Genomic DNA, 20981 nt, shown 5'->3' on the forward strand with positions numbered 1-20981 from the left:
GTTATGGCATTGTACCTGATTCAGAAATTGACAAGTAGGGAAGAAAGTGTCCAGGTAGTTGGAATCTGTGCTTGATTTGGTTAGGAGAAATAGTGCAATAGTATTTGATGATCTGGATGTCAAGATGTATGTATGAGACAGAGAATGCATACTGTAGAAAGTGAATGAGAATGGGGAGACTGGAACATATTCCCAAAGTGGTTTGATTGTTGTGATTTCTTATGCTTATATTTCCTGGAGAAGAATATTGGTTAGTACACTTGAAAAAGTTAATAAAATGTATGTATTGAGTATACAAGATAGTAATTGAAAGGGTGGTATGGTGGACAGTTGTTGAAGTTATACCCGAAATGAAAATGACTGGATTTGAAGATACCAGAATAGAGGGAGTTTAGGCAAAAATCAAGGATGGAGCTGCCACAGTGGTAAGGAGGGTTTGCAAGTATAGGTTCAGAGAAAGAAGTAAAAGATGTTTGTTTTGAGATAACAGATTGAGTGAGAAAGTGAGGTTGTGCTGTGGCAAGACAGTTCATACAGTATTGTAGGAGGATGAATGAAGAATTCATGGAGAAAGTGAAAAATAAAAAAGAAGTCCTTGAATATTTAAAGGGGGTGATCATGGTGAAGTACTCTAGGGAGAATTTATACTTCAAGGATGTAAATACTGACAGAGAGATGGAGGTCCATTTAGTGAGCACATGGATCTTTGAATAAGAGTAAACTTTTGACAAAAAGGTAGTACAATCCTATCAATTACATTAGCTGACATTTATGTCTAACGAATCCAAGACTTTTCATTCCAAGTTTTAAAGAAGATTGTTTGCTTGCTGGATAGCCTCACAGCATGTGCACTCCATGGAGTGTGGTTTCCATGTAGGTGGGTGGAAACATTGTTCTTCTGTTGCCTAGGCTATAGCTTCAAGTAATCAGTGGAGTAGGGAGGCAAGACGTTTGATGCAAATTATGGGTTTGCATTGAAAAGTGTTTTGATTTTAAAAAGCTACTTTTTTACAACAAACCTGTCATTTACATTAGCCTGAATAAGAATCTATATGGAAGGAACAGATAAGAAAATCACTAGAATGAGCTGATAGGAACCATGATTCCAACATGTAGTCCATGGGATTGAGTTTGGGGTGTTGCAAGGCTGAAATTCTATGAAGGTATATAAAAGTAAGGTGTTCAAAATTGCGGGGTCATAATACACTAATTTCTGATTGTACATGAACAAGTTCAGTTTTTCAGTACTGAGCCCTGTTAAAGATACTTCCCATTGTAACAATTCTTGAGACATGTAGATTAGAAAATAGTGGACAGTTGCTTGGAAATGTATTATTGATGAGAAAAGCATATTGGAGATCCGCCTTTTCATATCTAAAAGGTGGAAGATGCCAAATTTGGTATGGCTATTTGGATTTGTATCCATACCATCAACTCAGCTATTCAAGTTTTAAGAGTTGCAGCAGTGAGCACATAATTCGTTGACAAGGTTTGAAACTGTCCAAACAGAGGAAGACCGACCGATAAGATGCTACTGAGAACATGCTGCATGATCACAAACACCTATACACCATTGTTTAGACCAAGTCCCATAAATCTCAATAACCAGACTGGGATCCTCACTCTGCAAGGAAGCAAGAGGGCCCTGCACTGCTTCATTGGCTAACTGTGCACCTCCAAATGGGATAGGCAGTCCCTGGGTTACGGCGGCTCCAACTTACGGCATTCCAAACTTACTGTGCTTTTTCAAATATATTCATAAAAAAATCGGTTCTGGGTTATGGCTGATGTTCTGGATTACGGTGCTTATGGCGCAGTAACTAGGATTCTGAGCAGCATAGCTGTAGACGCTATAACAAGGTGAGAAAACTGGTTTAGGGAGATGTAGCCACCAGGAGGGTTGAAAACTGGTTTATTACTAGGGCAGAGCTTAAAAATCTGTTTCTTTCCCCAGGCTTACATAACTCTCTCTCTCTCTCTCTCTCTCTCTCTCTCTCTCTCTCTCTCTCTCTCTCTCTCTCTCTCTCTCTCTCTCTCTCTCTCTCTGTTTTTATAAGTTTTTATTACGATGTTCTGAGTTTTGGCATTTTACCTGCCGTAACCCAGGGACTGCCTACTTCACATCTCCCTACCCTGTGAGGTCAACAATCCCTGAGGCAGACCTATTAGGGTTGTGTTATATGGAATGTCCCTAAAAATGCCTCTCATATAGCGAGGGAAGAGACCAGTTGTCCTGCAGAATTTTGGGATTGAGAGAGCTTTAGAATGTTAAGACTGTGAGTCGTCCATGAGTTTCCAACAGATCAGATGAAGAAGGTACACCATCTTGAAAGCTGTAGTTTAATTTAAATGGTGAAATTGAAGAACAGGACAATTATTGCTGATTATGTCATTTTATTTATATAAACAACTGCCCATTTAATTGTGTTTTTAGGAATTGAAGGTAAAGGTAGGAAGTAATTGCCATTTGAGGGAGCATTGCTAGTAATGTGGGTATATTCCAGAAGCATCGTACAGTATTCTCTTTTCTTGTAGATTTATTTGGATCTTAAGCCCATTAACATTTCATTGAAGAATGTAGGTTGAATATATTAAATTAGTGCTGTGAAATTTGCAAGTTAATTGTACTTGGATATTTTAATATTGTACATTTTCTTTCATTAGTTTTGAATTATTCAGTTTTTTCATTTTAGTTACTAGTTTTTTTAGTGTTAGTTGGTGAACGTGCTTGCAAAGTATTACATGATTAGTAAAACCGTAATTTTTGTTGTATTTTTCATATTTCATAGTTGAATTTTAAATTCCTTAGATTGCCCCATGTAAAGGATATTTTTTTTGCATTCTCTTATGAGACATATTTCTTCCAATGTTTTTGGAATGAGCTACTAATTATTTTTAGGGTTTTATGTAAAAATTATTTGTATGGTGGTGTGTTATATTTCATTTCTGTGCTTTTAGGAGTGGATGCATTTATGCTGTTTTTTTTACATTTTCTTCCATCTTTTCATTATCAATGTCCAATCAGTGTGTGTGTGTGGGACTCCTCCAGATAATTTTGCTTTCTCTTCCAGATAATTTTTATTATTGCTTTCTCTTGTGTTCTGCTCCCCAGTTTTAGTTTTCTGTAAAAGAAGACTATTGAGATGGCTTTTTCTGTCTGTCGGCACTTTTTCTGTCTGCCCTCAGATGTTAAAAACTACTGAGGCTAAAGGGCTGCAAATTGGTATGTTGATCATCCACTCTCCAGTCATCAACATACCAAATTGCAGCTCTCAAGCTTTGGTTAGTTTTATTTTATTTAAGGTTAAATTTAGCCATAATTGTACATCTGGCACTGCTATAGGTACCAATAACACAGGCCACCACCGGGCCTTGGCTAAAGTTTCATGGGCTACGGCTATAAGTTTCACGGGCCATGGCTGAAAGTTTCATATATGCTGTAAGGAAAACTCGATTGTACTGAAGAAACTTTGGCACATTTTTTACTTGTTTTTTATTGCAAGGTAACAAAAACTTTGCCTGGAGACTTTGCCTCTTGACTATTCAGTTTTACCATTTTTTGTCTCGTGCTTATGGTTCTGATCTCGTGTCATGGTTGTTTGTTGGTTTCTTTGCTCAATCATTGATTTTATTTATGAAATTTGGTTGTCCAGCCAAGTACTGGACTTTTTCAGCCATTCAGTACTTGAGACAGTGGAAAGAGGGAGATGGAGTTATTGAACAGCAAGATAAAGCAGTCCAGAAAAGGAAGTACAAGGATCTAAAGGTTGAGCTGGGAGAAAACCCCACAGTTGCATTAAGAAGTAGCAGTTGAAGAAGATGTTGGACAGTAAGAATGAAGAAAGGAAATGGGAATGGAGGTAAAAGTAAAAGGTTTTTTAAAAAGTGGATGCAGCTAGGGTTTGAAGGGATGCTACAAACACCGTCTAGTTAAGGCTGGATCATTGAAAAACGCTAGTTTAAAGTTTGCTTCTTTGTCAGTAATTTCTATCTTTTCTTGCAGCATTTTTAGTTCTGTATTACACTCATAAGGTCAACAGACCTTCAGATGTGCACAGGGTGGTGTTTCAACTTCACGTAGTTAACTGGACACTGGTATATAGGATCAGATTTCTGTTTTGTCCAAAATTTGAATTTTTAATGACAATGTTGTCCATTAAACTTCGTTTTCACCAGCTTAATGTTCACCCATTTTTCTAGTAGGGGATATTTATTTCCAAGTCTTGTGCATTCTGATACTTCTGTAATAGGGAATCAAGTACTGTATCTTGCCGATTGGTTTGTCATCTTATTTAGGTAGAATTACTCTTTCATGTAACTCATTTTCATGTTTTGCACCTATGATACTAGTAAGTAGTCTTCTGGCTGTTAAATTGAAGTATTTTTTAAAATTTTTGTTGGTAAAATTTTATTGTTTCTATGGCCTGCAGTTTTTGCATTATAAGGTTTAGATACATGTATCACTTGCCTCGTGACAAAATTTTAATTTCCAATGACTCTTGTACTTCAAATACTGTTTTTGTTACTTTTAAGGTGGTTTCTTTATTTTAACTGCTTGATCACGCCAGCTACTTGAACTCTAAGGGTAAGGAGGCATGCTGTTGAACCTCGGCCTCCAAGTTTTTGAAGATCAAAATTTATGTAAAGCTGTGCAGGATAATCCTCCAAAAGTCAATCATGGTAGTACTGGGATGGAAAAGTCCCCGGTTTGAGTTAGTTAAAAGGGACGCTTTTCAAATATATTCATCAGAAAATTTCGCTTAACGCATGTTAGTTTAGAGCAGAAATTGGCCCCAAAACGGCAGAATAATCATAATTTGAAGGTTTTTTTGTAAAACCAATTATAAACCACTTCAAGAGGTTTTCTTATGATTTTTGACGATTTTTGCTCTTTGAACGGGCCTCTTGCCCAAGTTAAAAGGTAAGAAACCCGTTAACTTAGAGGATCCTGCATTATAAACCACTTCAAGATAGTTGCTCTTTGAGGCCTCTTGCCCAATAACAAGCCGGGATCCTGCAGGGATAGTGCCGTCAGTGCACTTAGGCATTACTTATGGTTCTTTGCAGCATCCCTTTGGCCCAAAGTTACAACCCCTTTCATTCCTTTTATTGTACCTCCATTCATATACTCTTTCTTCCATCTTACTTTCCACCCTCTCCTAACAATTGTATCATAGTGCAACTAGAAGATTTTCTGACCTTTTTACTCCCAATTTCCCTTTCAGTGCTGAATGACCTTATAGGTCCCAGCACTTGGCCTTTGGCCTACACTTTATATTCCATTTTGTTCCAAAAAGCTAGGAGTCTGGGAGAAAAATTAAACACAAAATTTGATGAAAAACTCTGAATATGCAGACTACACCTTGAACCACTATCCCAATTTTCATCATCCTTCCACCTCAAATCACCAAATTCCTGGTGTAAATTTCATAAAATTCTGATCAACAGCACCTTGGCCCATGGGAACACAGCAACATGCTAGGATTAAGAAATTCCATACGGCTAAGATTACATATATCTTTATTAATGAAATTCCACAGCTGTGCCTACTTATATAAAAAGAAGTTTCGACAATGGTACCTGGTTTCTTACATACATTGTGCAAGACAGAGCATGGTAAAATATTTGAACAATGTACAATGAAAATGCTAGTAAAATATAGTACTTGCTTTATGTACTGATTATTAGCTAGACAACTTCTGATATACAGTATGATTAATGAAAGTGTTACAAGCACTTTTAAACAACAAAACCTATGCAAATTTCAATCATCTGCCTTGCATTTTCATGTTACAAAATGATAAGTTACTTTCAATTACAGTAATGCAAAACAACACTGCCTATCTGTGGATAGTAAATCATTAGGACATTCTAAACAGTTTTACTGCCAAATGGAATGATTCATGCTTTCTTTAAGTAATAAAAACACTTGTTAATTAAATAAACATAAACAAACAGAAGAACAGTCCATCACAGATATAGATACATTACTGTACATAGAAGTCATGTGCTTGGATTTGTTTTCAGAGACAAACACAAAATGAAATGGAGACTCAAAGGACTGATGATAATGGGCCATCCTCTGCAATTACAATCACTTTTCAGGCAGGGTATTTTTTAAGTCAGTTAGCACACTGTGTCTTTCAATTTACAATATTTTCAATTTATTCAAGACTGTTTTCATGACACATGCAGTTGTACTTGCTGGTTTTTTTCTGTTGACCACCAACAATGAAACCGAGTATAATACAGTAGTTGTCAATAATGAATAATGGGTAAACTTTCATTTACAGTACAAAACCTTTAAAATGATCACCATATTTAAAAACACTCCAATCTTGAATTAGATCATTACTGTATTCTTTATTCATCCTGATACTCATCCTTAAAGTTTCTCCCTCCTGACTAGGCATAAAAAACTTTATAAAACATAATTAATGAGATGTTCAACAATAATTATTACCAATTGTTACCTTGCCCTGATACCATGACTACAATCTTTTTATATCGCGAATAATAAAATTCTACTTGGAGTAATTATTCCCAGTAGGTAATAACTTTAGTTCATAATATGATTGCAGTAAAATTCCACAATTTATCAATTAAAATGGCACAACTATTTGTCCACCGTTGGGGACGTTACTTTCACCTTAACAAACACTAAATAACCTAACTAAGAGCAGCTATGCACTCAGTCTAAAGCTATGTACCTGATAAATACTTCATAAAGGCTTTGCCAAATACAGGTACATTTTATACAAACATTAAACAGTTTAACCTTACCACCAAGGTAAAAAATCTTCGACTCTCACGGGGCTGGTATGAAAGGTTTGTTTTCCAATATTAATGAATAGTTATATAACAGGGCTGCCAACTTATCACTCATACAAAATGAGAAACTGAAATCGTTACTGCTCGTTTTCCTGTTCTAAGAATCTGTCTTCTGAATGTGTATGCGTTTCTCTCTCTTTCTCATCAGATGGTTTATCTTGGATAGCCTTGCACACATCATGGCAATGTTCTGGTAGACTTGGACAGTGGATGCTGTAAAATTAAAAATTTCAATGGACTGACAAGTAACTTTCCAATATTCGTTGGCAAAACAACTTACCTCTAGGGAAAAAATAACGCAGGTTATCCAAAAAGTGATATGTTTATTTCGATTAAAATGTCTAGTCATTAAGAAACAGATTTGTAAATGCAGAGGGAAGTGTGGAGCTGTCAAACCGGGTGAAATTTTCTTGCATACATTAAAAGTTTTCTGAACACAAACAGAAATGCCTTAACATAAAAATTCAGACTTCAGTACTTTGTACTTCATTCACATATGGGGAAGTCAATTCTGCTGTGTCTATACACCAATGCCAATCTGAAAATAATACAGTACTTCAACATTTTTCTGTGTGTGAGATTTTGAACCATACTGGTGAGAAAATGAAAAATGATTTAAGTTCTTAAGTCTCTTGCATATGGAATGAGAGTTGAGTTAGCAGCGCTGTATGAATAAGAACTATTTCATAAATGGCACCCACTCATGAAACCTATAATTTCAAAGGTGTATTAAATCAACCACAATGCACATTGATGCATCTCGCTAATGGCTCTTAGGTGTAGGCTATTTAGGATGTACGATGGCTGACTCTGTCAATACAAAATTTTCTGCTTATACAGTAGTTAAAAAATCTGTACCACAACTGTACAATGCAGTATTTAAAAAATATTTAGATGAATCTTTTACATCATAACTCCGAAAATTCTTTGGAATTATGATATTATAATCAGAAGAGTACATAATAAAATAAAAATACAGTTGGGTGCTTTAAGCAACACTACACTATAGGATACTATTTCTGCCCTGTTTACAAGTGTACAAAAAAATGTTTCAACTATAAAAATGACTTGATAAAAATTGCAAAGCATCTTAGATTCAGCACAATACTTACTTTCTGGGAAATTTGCAAGATGATAATTTGGGCCTTTTCTCTTATAAAACTTATATGTAATAATGTGCAATACAAAGCAATTTAGTTTTTTGTATAAAATTTTTGTATGCTCATTGTCAAATGACACCGAAAAGTTTTAATTACCATTATTATCACGAGTAGTTTAGCCAGACCACTAGGTCGAGATTCTAAACTCACACACAAGTGACCTGAAGGTTTCTCTCTTGGAAAATAAGCAGTAAAAAAAAAATCATATTTTCCAAATGTCCTTGATCTAAAACTTGACAAAAAAAAAAAATTATAATCAGAGTATTGTGATAGAAACATTCTAAATCTAAGATGCTCTATGCACAAAAACATATGATTAACTAGATGATTACCACACAAACATAACTACCTTACGTCTTTTCAAGAGCACATGGGAGAAAATCTATGATTTTCTGTACAAAAAAAAATCTGAAACTATACTTCTATCCCCGAACTTTCATATCGCCAACAAGATGCCAATCTGTTATTATAATGAAAGACCTAATCACTCACGCAAAAGTAGTGTTATAAGTCTGCAATAAAAATCCTTCACATCATGAAGACCATTAATAAGTAGTACGAATGCAGTGTACTCTTGAGCACATGCATCTATACACACATATGATATATATATATATGTATATATTATACAGTTATGATATTCATAATCAACATCCATTCACATATACAGCAAAGCATTTATTAATAAATAATGTTCCTCATAAGGCAAAATCATATTTTGTGAAATTATTGTGAAACTAATCCAGTACATTTCAACACAGGGAGTATACTTTCATATTAACAAACCACAGACTCCGTGCTTTTACAATATCCCAAGCAATGGATAGTCTGCAATAATTTCCTCCATAACAGAAGGCAACACAAGCTAGCATAGAATAACCACTGCCTGTATCTGCATTTCACTGAACACAAAGACCTATGGTACGTTACCATCAATTCCTCTACACTAGTTGAGCATGGTGTGCCTGTCGTAAATGTTGCGACGCTGCTCTTGCACCTGCCGTTTCCACTTGTCTTGCTGGTGGCCGACTCTGCCGAGGACGTTAGGTCTTACGCGTAAAGGCTGCGCCATTCCGGGGGCCCCTTCTATGGCTCCAGCTTCCTCTTCTTCATTGGTGTGCTCTTGGTAAGATGGCTGTGAACGCCTCTTGTTCAGCAGTGGATCAAGACAGAGGAGGAACAACATGTAAACCACCAACAGGGAGATTATCCAGAGTACCAAAATGACGACAACCTGAAAAACAATGCAATTATATGATGACTTACGTTTAAATCCCTGTGACTCATTACATACACAAAACAGTACAGTCAAGGGCTTGGGTTAACAGAAAAAAGTAGAGCACCTTATATAAATTATTTCAAATTTTGACAACTAGTCCAATATGATATATACATGCAATAATGTACTTCCAGAGGTGAGCTCACGACTGAATTATGTTTCTGCATCAGTCCAAAACTGAAACAGGCAAGTCGGGACTTTACATTGTGTAAACTGTGTGGTTCATTAAATGTCATTTTTAACAACAAAAATGAACTTTTTCAATAGAAATCCATTACTTCAATACAGCATGTTGTGCACATTGTGAAATCCACAGCCACTCACTGGTATAAAAGAAGTAAGATCTTTGTCACTGTAGGTTCGTGCATATTTGAATGGCTCCATATTATTATTATTAGTTTGTCCAGACCACTGAGCTAATATATTTAGCTCTTGCAGGGCTTGCACAAAGGCTTTGTTTATATTGGTGAAGCTAAGATTTTATCTATTAAATGACCTTTTAAATTTTGATAATTGTTTTGATTTCTGAAAATTTTGGTTATAAAGCCAACATGAAGCACTGTCAGCCATTCAGCACTTATACAGTGATTAATGAGAGTTGGAGAGGTTGGACTACAAGATGGAAAGGAAGTTGGAACAGAGGTTAAGTATAAAGAGTGGGTGCAGCTAGGGGCTGAAGGGACATGTCAAATATAGATAACAATAATTTTGATTTTGTTTTTTGTATTACTTATCACATAAATCAGCCAACAGTTCTTCAGCTTTTCCAATATGTTAAAATTGCCAATAACACTTCTTCAGCTTTTCCAAATATTAAAATCCCCAATAACAGTTCTTCAGGTTTTCCAATATATTAAAATCCCCAATTTCACAATCGTTTTATTGACTAAAATACATCAAAAGGATATAAAATAAAAATGATTCTTTGATTGATTTAAGTACCATTATGAATGTTGCATTAAAAACTGCATAGGGAGTAAAATGTTATTTTAGACACAAAACTTGATAGAACATCACGCAGAAGTGAATATCATTTTTGGCAGAAAACATTAAGTCAAATCTCGAGAAAAACATTTCTGGCCTTTATTTATTTACCATCAATGAGATTCTGGCCTTTTATTTACCATCAATGAGAGTCTGACCTTTATTTATTTACCATCAACGAGATTCTGGCCTTTATTTATTCACCATCAATGAGATTCTGGCCTTTATTTTTACCATCAATGAGATTCTGGCCTTCATTTACCATCAAAGACCTCTGCTGCATCATAAATCATGAAAAGATAACTGATATGACATTTATATTGTATAACCTTGAGAGCCCCATAAGGTAGTAGTGCTGACAGTGTACCTCACAAGGTGCACTGTAGGAATTTTTAAGGTTCTTTGCAGCGTCACTTGACCCCTAGCTGCAACCCCTTTCATTCGTTTTACTGTACCTCTGTTCATATACGCTTTCTTCCATTTTACTTTCCACACTCTGATAACAATTGTTTCATAGTGCAACTGTTGTTTTCCTCCTGTTATAACTTTTAAGACCTTTCTACATGCAATTTTCCTTTCTCACCGCTGAATGGCCTCATAGGATCTGGCTTAAAATTTATATTCATAACCTCAAGAGGTATTCATCCATTACTAGTTTCATCTATAAAGCTACTCATATTACAAGACTTCACTATATTGTGGTTATTAGAAAACCAATGATAACTGTAGTCTGTGGTAATTAAGGCTGATTCTAGTTTTAACAAGTATGTTTAAGAGCCACTTGTTAGTCTGTCCTTTCTGCCAGTCCAGCACCAAATCAGCCCTGCAGATCTCAAAACTACTGGACTTTTATGTATTATTATATATTATTTAATTAGATCAATAAATCACATTTCTTGACTATAAGCCTTTCTCAACAGACCAAAGTAATTTAAAACCAAAGGGAATGAATGTAAACAAAGTTTGAAAGTGATGCAGCTGGTGCTCAGATGCTGTACTGTCTACAGTGTGTTATGCAAGGCATACTGTTGGCTGTAATCACCTAAAAGGACATTCACCTAAAAGTACATTCTTGTATAGTAGTGAACTAAGATACTGTGATAGTATTAAGGAGGACTTATGAAACTAGCTTTTGGAATACAAAATTTCACAAGATATTTGTGGCAGCATTTTATATTTTATATAATAACTATGGGCATTCCTTAGCATATTCCAGAAATATATGAGAGGCTGCTTTCACCACAAAACTTCTGAAATACATTCACTCATATGAAACTTTCTGTATGTTGTAATGGAGTGCTCACAAACTATTATTACTGGTTAAGACTTGACAGCTGTGATGCAATCTACTGAAAATAATGTAAAGGTAAAACGGGTTTGAACATCTTGTAGTGTTTTTAGGATGTGATTACCATCAAATACAGATCAAGTAAAAGTAGAGAGCATATGTGGAGAATTTACGTTCTTTGGAAGTTTAAGTTCAATTTTATCCTTTGTGGGATAACCCATTCCACATGAAATGGGAGATGAAAAACCCCACTGTTTCACTGAGTATTCTATACAAACAATTTCCTTGCCTTCTCTGTCAATTTAGATCTGAAATATCTTTCAAGTTTTAGACAAACAGACACCTTTTTTGGTGTTGAAAGACTTGTTTTGGTCAATATTTACTGGAAACTTCCCTTCACTCCTGCCGACACTTTGGGTGTTAGGTTACTTCTAACTTCTATATCTGCTTCCCAAAAATTGACTGTTTCATGATTTCTTTCTTCACTCTTGTTAAATATGCCTTTTGTTGGTCTTGTATGTCCTTGTAAAAATGCTATTCCCAGGGTTTATCCTTTGTACAGTACATCTCTAATAAGACTGGATCAAAGCTATTCACCTGATGAGTGATTCTGCCTTACCTCCTGTAGGGCTACTCTTCACACATATTTACTCTATGGAAACCACCCACTCTACTTTTATTTCTAATGCCTTATGATCTTCTACCGTTCAGGTTGCAAATCTAAACTTAACCTTTTCCCTTCCACTTATTTTTCTTGTTTCCTTGGGCCAGATAAGGTCGGTGGGTTGGCCATTCAAAAGATGCGAACACATAATTACCATCAAAATAACTCATGATACAAAGAGACATTAATAAATTTAAAGGTACAAACATTTTACCTTGATAGTGGTGCTGTTACGACTCTCATACTTGCACTCGCATTGGGCACAAAACTCTTGACCATTAGGCTCGATGTTTTTCGGAATTTTGGGAGCACTACATTCTCGCAGTCACTGAAATGTCAATAAAAAGATTATCATCACTTTAAGAACAAAAAATAAGCAGGGATTAAGATGTATATCAAAAGGGCTTCAACACTAAAGAGGAACATTCCCACTACAATACTGCAACAGAATAGTATACAGTACAAAATATATATATTCTACAAATGAAACTCTCATTTTACTTATGTATATCACTTTAACAGCTTCAGAATTTGGCTGAAAAGTGAAATTATCATGGAAAGAGGAGTTAACATCTTTCTCCCAAGTGGGTACCTGGCTTTTGTAACATGTCATTCCAGAGCCTTGGAGAAAGGATGGTACATAATAAATCCAGCTGGTGGGGTTGGAAGTCATTCATAGTAAAATAAAATGAGTTTGCATCTCGGGCATCCCTGTTATGACCACACCATGAGCAATGTTGTACAGTGAAGCCATTCATACATTACCACCCCTAACTTAACCTTCAGATGTTAGGTCTTCTGCAGTATCACTTTAATTACAGTAAGTCTCACCCAGAAGGAGACTGTGATATTAGAGTACAGTATTTCTTCTTAACAGGTCCAGTACATAAGAACAAGCAAAAACTCCCTTTTTTACAGTCTTGGTCTTTGTAAGTTACAGTCACCATGGCTGAACTGTGCAGGCTCCTGTTTTCTAAGGACCTCACTTCTGATGCCAAGTCAAAACTGGGCATTCCGTCCCTTTCCTGAGGTATCTGTGAATAGTTACAGCTCTGGAACTGGTGGCAGAAGAGGAATTCCCACACGAAAGTTTTCAGTATTTTCCTATTATCTGAAGCCTACCACAAAATCCTTGAGTGGTTGGAATGGGAAAACTACCTGCTTGAGTAAAAGTGGCCCAAACCTCTTAATCTGGAGCTGGAGATCTTGTCCACATGTGTTTGTGGGGCACCAGCTTTTCCAGATATTAGGTGTCCTATTTGCCTTTTTTCATAACTTGCCAGGGGAAGCTGGAGCGTGTTGAACTCCTTCAAACATAACTGTAGCCTCTGCATTCTGTCTATTGTGGGACTATGGCTGGTGTGCCTAAATCAAACCCCTTTTTGATGAGTTTAGATCACACTTGCCCTAGCAGATGACTACACCTTAGTGTTGACACAGACTGAAGAGACTTTGACTACACCTTAGTGCTGAAGAGACTTTGACTACACAGACTGAAGAGACTTACACAGACTGAAGAGACTTTGAGACATCTGAACAGACTGAAGAGACTTTGACTACACCTTAGTGCTTACACAGACTGAAGAGACTTTGACTACACCTTAGTGCTTACACAGACTGAGACTTTGGTGCAGACATCACCAGACTGAAGAGACTTTGGAGAATCTTATCACCAGCAATCCCTACCTGTAAGTCCAAAAATCAACTGGAGCCAAAAGGCAGATTAAAACTTGAGGCCAAGCTCAGAGCTGAAAGATATTCCCCTGCCATAAGGCCTACAGAAACTTCCTGGATGATCCATTAGTGAAGACCTGACAATACACATCCTTCAGTTTCACAGATGATCAAGCCCTCTTTATGAATAGTGATAAATTACACTACAAGTTCAATGGGCTGACATCAATGATGCCTCTCATCCTCCTGAGGCTTGGACCTACAATTCAAGAAAAAAAAAAAAAAAACTTTGGGGACAAGCCCCATGGAATAAAGACAAGTCTAGGGGTAGATGTGACATTCTAGTCTTCTACAGATGGCATAGGCTAAGGCAACTTGGGGTTAGATCTCCATCCCTTACAAGGGAAAAAGGTAGAGCTGACCTCTCAGGGTTGAAGGTCTCATTGGCATTGCTATGTGAGATGTGACTGTGTGCTGTAATGCTGCCCACTGTCAACTGATAACTTTGCTTATCATAAAGACTATCCATACTTAGGCATTTCAGTACTGTATGGAAATATTTACATAGAAAAATAAGTTAACTGGCTTCATTTCATGTTAGTGTTAAATGGTGCTTTTTTTCTTTATATTTTATGGGTTTTATTGACCTAAGATTTCCAGTGTAAAATTTAAAATTAGTCAAAATAATGTATTCATAGGAAAGACATAAAAGATGAAATTATGGTGGCCATTTAGATAAACATCTAAATCCTGAGAGAGAATGTGATATATCAAGAGGATTATAAGCAGGCTATACTAATGCAGTGTCATTATCTCAAGCCTATAGCAGTAACTAAACTACCACTGCCTCAACATCAACAAAACTTTTGTCATACCACAATTTGAATTTGCACAAGAATATATTGGATAATACAGATTTTAACATTCTAAACACAGTAAAACATATAACAGATCAGAAACACCCAATAAAATAAGGCAAGCTTTCACTTAAAAAAAAAAATGTACAACTTACCATTTGCTTGGTGCTACATGCTTTGTGTAGCTGACACATGTGCTCTTGGTACCATTGACATTTGAAGGATTAGGGCAGACACATATACATCGTTTGTCTTCACTCTGGGCCTATGGGAGGAAAATAATCACAGCAATAGACAAATGATAAAGAAATAAAGTTATAACTATTACTATATTGCTAAATTATCATTGTTAAAAAATAAAGTTATAACTATAATTATATTGCTAAATTATCATTGTTAAAATATAGTTCAATAGCACTTAAGTTAACATTCTTAACTGACACAGGATTTGTTTTGATAAAAATATATTATAAGTTATTTTTGCCTTGAACTCAGGAACAAGGTGGAAAGAGAGAAAAACCCATCTCTCCAATGGAAAAGGCCATGTAACTCCCCAATACACTTTGTCGAGTCCAAAGCTAGCAAAAAGATAGTCTTGTGTGTGCGCTAAATCCAAGACTTCCCTCAAGGAATCGTAAGATGGTCAAATTAGGCTGCAAAGATCAACAGCACACCCCACTTGGAGGGATGAAGCTCCCGAAGAGAACAAGACTGTTCAGAGTTCGTCATGAGGATGGATAACTTGACTGACGTGGAGAGACCCAAGCCCTTCAACTTTATGCCTAATCATGCATTGGTAGGTGATATTGTTAAACTTTTTATGAATAAGAAGTTTGTTACCTTCTTAGAATGATTTCAAGTTTTGCTTTACTACAGTTAAGTACTAAGTTGACTGCTGAAAAACTGTTTTCTACATAATTTCATATTTGGAGGTGTAAAGATATTCAAAACAATGATTAACATAAATTGAGAGGTAAGCAGTTTTAACTGTGACATTTAGCCAAGTTTCTGGCTAATTCATTACAACCCCTTTTTTATCTGGCAGATTAACTATGTCTCAAGGTCATGTAGAGTTAAGGGTGGCTGGGGCTGTGCGTTCCCTTTATGGATACTGATGAAGATGACGACAAACATGGTACGTAACCAAATACTGTTCCAGATTTATGGCCACTTATAGCAGATTAGGTTTGGGGTTCAAGAACATAAGGTAGGGTAGACAGAATAGCATTCTGGTCAGGCAGGATGTGGTATCATTGAGTAGGTTACACTAGGTTAGGTTAGAATGCATCCCTGTAAGCTACTTCTATCTATAGTCTAAGGTGTCTTGGGTCAGGTTAGGTTAGGAGCACAGGTGGGCAACACAGTCGAGTCTTGCCCCCTTCAGGTAGGATGTGGAACCCTGGGTTCCATTGGATTATTTATTTAGGTCTAACCAACCCCCCTTCCCAACAACCTAAAGTCAAAGCTGCCCAATGTGATCTCCCATTATGTTAGAAATAGGGTCATTATTTTGACTCTTGACCATTATCATATTTTGGACTAGAAAATATAATTTTCCTATATTTTAACATATGATTTTAATGTTTCTGATATTTTTCTCTTTTGCTATGAGGTTTTACTTTAATACTAGCAGCATTCCCAGAAGCCCCACTGGAATGAAAGGTAAAAAATTAAAAAAACGGTAAATATTTCTCTAACAGTAAATTTGCAATAGATCTGAACACGACTTTCCTGCTAATCGTCTTAAGGAGACTTACGATCGCTGCATAAAACTCTGTCTAGTAACAGTGTAAAATAATATAATAATTTTATACCATAACTCAATACTGGGCTCTTCATGCTGTGCTCGTAAGTCTCCTTTATTTGCTTAATAAAAACCAATACGGTAGAACTAAGTACTAGCTCTGTGTCAGGTATTACTTAGAAATTGGCTTTTTCCATAGTATTTTCGTTGCTTTTCAAGAATTGTTATTTTTTGTCCCTCGACTGCAATTAACCTTTAATTAACCTCAGAACTGATTACATTTTCATGGGCAGTGTTATGGGGGAACTTTGGGTAAAAAGTGGAGTTTCCTTCACTGGGGGGTGTGGGGGGCAGAGCCCCCAGCTAAGTATGACGGCCGACTAGCTTTGGTTAGGTAGGGTACATTAATTTTCAATTTCCCAAACCACAAAAAAAAATTCTGAGTAACTTTAACTTCAGATTACTGTCGACAAGCTAAGCTAGGCCTAAACCTACTGTCCAAATGACAGTAGGCCTACAGTAATGTTGCCTACTTCTTGTGGTGTCAAGTATGTGGTAGGAACAAGTAGCCTTGAAATGGCCTAGTAATACAGACTACCCTAAATAAAACATAGAATATTCTTATTTATTAGCCGACGTCGTGGGATAGGCCTAGGCTAAGTTCGGCCCATCGTCGACTTCGGTTAACTCAGCTAAGCCTAGGCCTATAAGATGGAAAAAAGAAGCATTAACCTATTCTAAAGCTTATTAGACTTAATAAAATAGAGTAACTATGGCTAATCGATAACTATATCCTAAGAAAACAAAATAATTATGTATATTGGCCGAGGTCTCGATAGGCCTAGGTCCATCTTTGTCGACCTTGGTTAGCTTAGCCAAGGATAGGCCTATGAGACAATGTATGACCTATTTCACAGTTAATTAGACCTGTAAATAACTGACCGAAGGATGCAAAATTACAGTGAATGTATAATTACCGAGTGTGCTACAGCGCAAAAAGAGAAGAAAACTATAATTATGACGTCTAACTTCGCCATATCTCAGGTTATTCAGGTTGGCAGCGAAATGTTGACGGTAAATATTTAAAGTGGCGCACCGTCATCAGCGTGCTAAATATGTCTAAATTTCCAGTATTTCACGGTAAAAAGATTTATTTATGGGGCTTAATGCTTCCTTAAATAAATACCAGTAATTTTACCATATCCGTTGACACATCAATGAGAAATGTGTAAGGAATATTTCCATAAATATTTAAATGGCACACCGTAATCAACGGGATGAAAACGTCAAAATGACCGATATCTCAATGTAAATAGATTTATTTTAATGTTTACTCCATACTTAGATAAATAGGATTCATTTTCTTATATCTATTGACGCATAAATGAGAAATGTAATAGGAATAGTTGTACTGTAGTAACCTTGATATCATTGCTAATGTTGTTTATTTTGACAGGAGACGAAAATATTTATAAATCTTTTTTAATTCGAACACGGATTCTTTTCTTTTTATATATTTATATTTAATTTTCTTAATACTTTCTTAATTATATACCATTAAACTTTTTACAACTCTCGACATATAATGGGAAATGTTAAGAGTAGTTTTACTATAGTAACTTTGGCAGCATTGCTAATGTTGTTTATTTTGACAGGAGACGGAAAAATAAGATGTAATCGCTTTACTTCGAAAGCATATATTCCTTTCTTTTTTGTATTCACATTCAATAACATCCCTGCTACTTTTAGTTTGTTTTTGGCATTATCTACACCAACGAGAACTATTTGTTTAGGTACTGTCATATATGGCAGTAGGCCTACATTACTAAATTAGCTGTAACATTGAAGAATGTAGAAGTTGACACAAGGCAATGTATATGATAAATAACTGGAAATAACGTATTTTGCCCGAGGAATAGACCAACGTTTTTTATGGCCATAATTTTATAATTCCTATGATCTGGTGTAAATATTTTCAGATTCCAATCTTTGTCTGAGTTATTTTATTGGAGTTGTGTTGTATTGTTTGGTCGCCAATCCAATTCTAGTTACACCAATCCTGCGGAAGATTGTACAAGCACGCTCTTACTATTGGTATGCAAATGAGGCTATTGCTAACCGTGTCGCCTGATGCATCCAGGTGACTTAATAATATTAGGAACAACTAGAAGCCCCTGGATTTATGGAGAGAGAGAGAGAGAGAGAGAGAGAGAGAGAGAGAGAGAGAGAGAGAGAGAGAGAGAGAGAGAGATTTAATATCTTAGCCCAATTTCGTAAAAGCGTACGTCATAGTTTGCCCGAAGTGTACGAGTATTTGTGTGTGTGTGTGTGCGTGCGTGCGTGCGTATGTTTTCCTCAAGACTTGCCCAAGTGTTCTTAGGAAACATTTGTCAAAAGACAATGCTTTATTTTTATTCATCTGGGTATGCACTCGTAAACTATGTTTCAGTCTAAAATTTATCAGTTGATGCCACAATATTTATATATATATATATATATATATATATATATATATATATATATATATATATATATATATATTATTTGATCCATGAATCACTTCATTTATGTATTTATCATAATTTCTCTGTCTCGGCGATTTGTTATCACCTGCTACTATTATCAGAAAAGTACATTTTAAAGTTACTTTTGATGATATTTTATTAATTTTTATTAAGTTTATTCACCTTAAGGGTAAAACTGAAGTGTTTACCGCCAGTCTCCTACCGGGATATATACTGCCTTTTCTTTGTTTTTGTTTATGTATGAATCTTTTGCTTATGTTTATGATATTTACTCTCTTGTTTATGTTTTTTACATTCATTCCCATTTTGCATGTAAACTGGTAGCTACCGAGCCAGAGGAGCGCGGTAGTAGTTTTCAGTTTTACCTCAGTATTTAACGGAAATTGTGAACTAAATAGATATGATAAGGCTTGAACAAATTCCCTTTAAGTCAGTAAAGAAAATCACAGGCAGACATGAGAATTGAAGGCCTCATTTAACTCCTCGCGTTATGTGACGGTAAGTTGGAAGTACCGTATATCCTAAGCAATTCTGAAAACATGTAAAACTTTAGTATTGTCAACCAGCAAGTTAATTGGCATTGATTTTACATAGCATGGTGTAACAGCATAAAGATATTTATCAAATCCAGTAGAAATTAAGTTTGGGCGAAAGATACATCCGTTTTCTGTTATTTCTAGTTTTCTATGATAATTTTTATGGTAGGCTCTTATATTTTTCAAAGGGACGGTAGGGACCTAAGATTTGCTCACTGTACTGTTAACCACTCCTTAAATTTTGTTGACAGAACTACTTAAATTTTGTTGACAGAATTACTGGTGTTCATACACAAACAGCTGAGATTTACTGGAATAAACACAAATTACGAATAAAATGGACGATCGGATGTAAAAGAGAGGTTTTAAACTCTTACTGGCATGAATTTATGTGGGAAGAAAGAAACCAAAACTACAGGTTTCGTAGATTTGAATCAATAATAAAATTTTCAAACAATATAATGCGTTTAAGATTGAAAACAACATTTCAGCACTGTCGGGAGTGCTTAACTCTACTTGTTCCAGAAGAGGATAAGGATGAAATGCCCTAATACTAGAAATGTCAAATAAAAACTGAGTCAATAGCTTATAGTTATCACAGTATGGGCGACCATAGAATTAAAGTTATAGAAAAACGTGAGGCCATCACTGGGCCTATGAGACTGGCTTCTCGTAGCTAGGCCGATGTAAAATGCTCAACAGGCTAAGTACTTTGAGAGAATATAATATTATAGCCGTTGGCTCTTCTGGTTATTTCACTTAAGAGACTTTATGATCTTTTAATTCTATTTCAGACAAGGCAACGATATCATTTTCCACTTTCGTAAGGAAGGTGCTAAAGCTATATTATGTGTACCAGTAGTTTGTTATAAAAAAAACTCACTACACCTATGTTGCTTAGTTCGGTGTAAATATCAGGTCTCTTAAAGTAAGGAAGCCCATTTAAGATAACAACAGTTTTCGTTAATTATCAAAATATTCATATTTACCTCTTTAAAGTAACAGGGACCCAGAAAATGCCGAGATAATGGGAACTTCTTGGTTTCTAGATACGAGACCGAGGCTGAAAACTATTCATATGGAACAAGCCCACACGGGCCACTGACTTGGAGTTCAAGCTTCCAAAGAATAGGCCTATTAAGGTGTTCATTACGAAGAAGTAAGAAGAGGCAAAGGGACACACAGAAAGAAGAGATCTCACTTATTTAAAAATAAACAATATGTTAATAAATTAATAAATAGATAAAAATGTATTAACATGAAGGAGAATAGTATTAGGGTAGTAATGCACTGCATCTTCGCTTGAACTTTTGAAGTTTTAATTGCACAACATACTCAGGGAGACTGTTCCGCAGTCCAACAGTGTGGGGAATAAAGGTCCTCTGGAACTGAGAAATTCTACAGCGAGGCACATTTGCTGCGCATTTGTGCTGCTGTTC

The 20981-nt window shown here is 35.9% G+C and overlaps 1 protein-coding gene across 1 annotated transcript; it reads right to left on the bottom strand.

Moving 5' to 3' along the window:
- Positions 1-5503: 5503 nt before the first annotated feature.
- LOC136840667 (uncharacterized protein CG1161) lies at positions 5504-17598 on the bottom strand. Its single transcript, XM_067107377.1, is given in 5 exon segments — positions 5504-9225; positions 12421-12503; positions 12506-12534; positions 14893-15002; positions 17459-17598. Coding segments are annotated over 5 exon segments (570 nt in total). The 5' UTR covers positions 17519-17598; the 3' UTR covers positions 5504-8937.
- Between the last annotated feature and the right edge of the window lie 3383 nt (positions 17599-20981).

Source organism: Macrobrachium rosenbergii, chromosome 8, assembly GCF_040412425.1.
Source record: "Macrobrachium rosenbergii isolate ZJJX-2024 chromosome 8, ASM4041242v1, whole genome shotgun sequence".
Lineage (NCBI taxonomy): Eukaryota > Metazoa > Arthropoda > Malacostraca > Decapoda > Palaemonidae > Macrobrachium > Macrobrachium rosenbergii.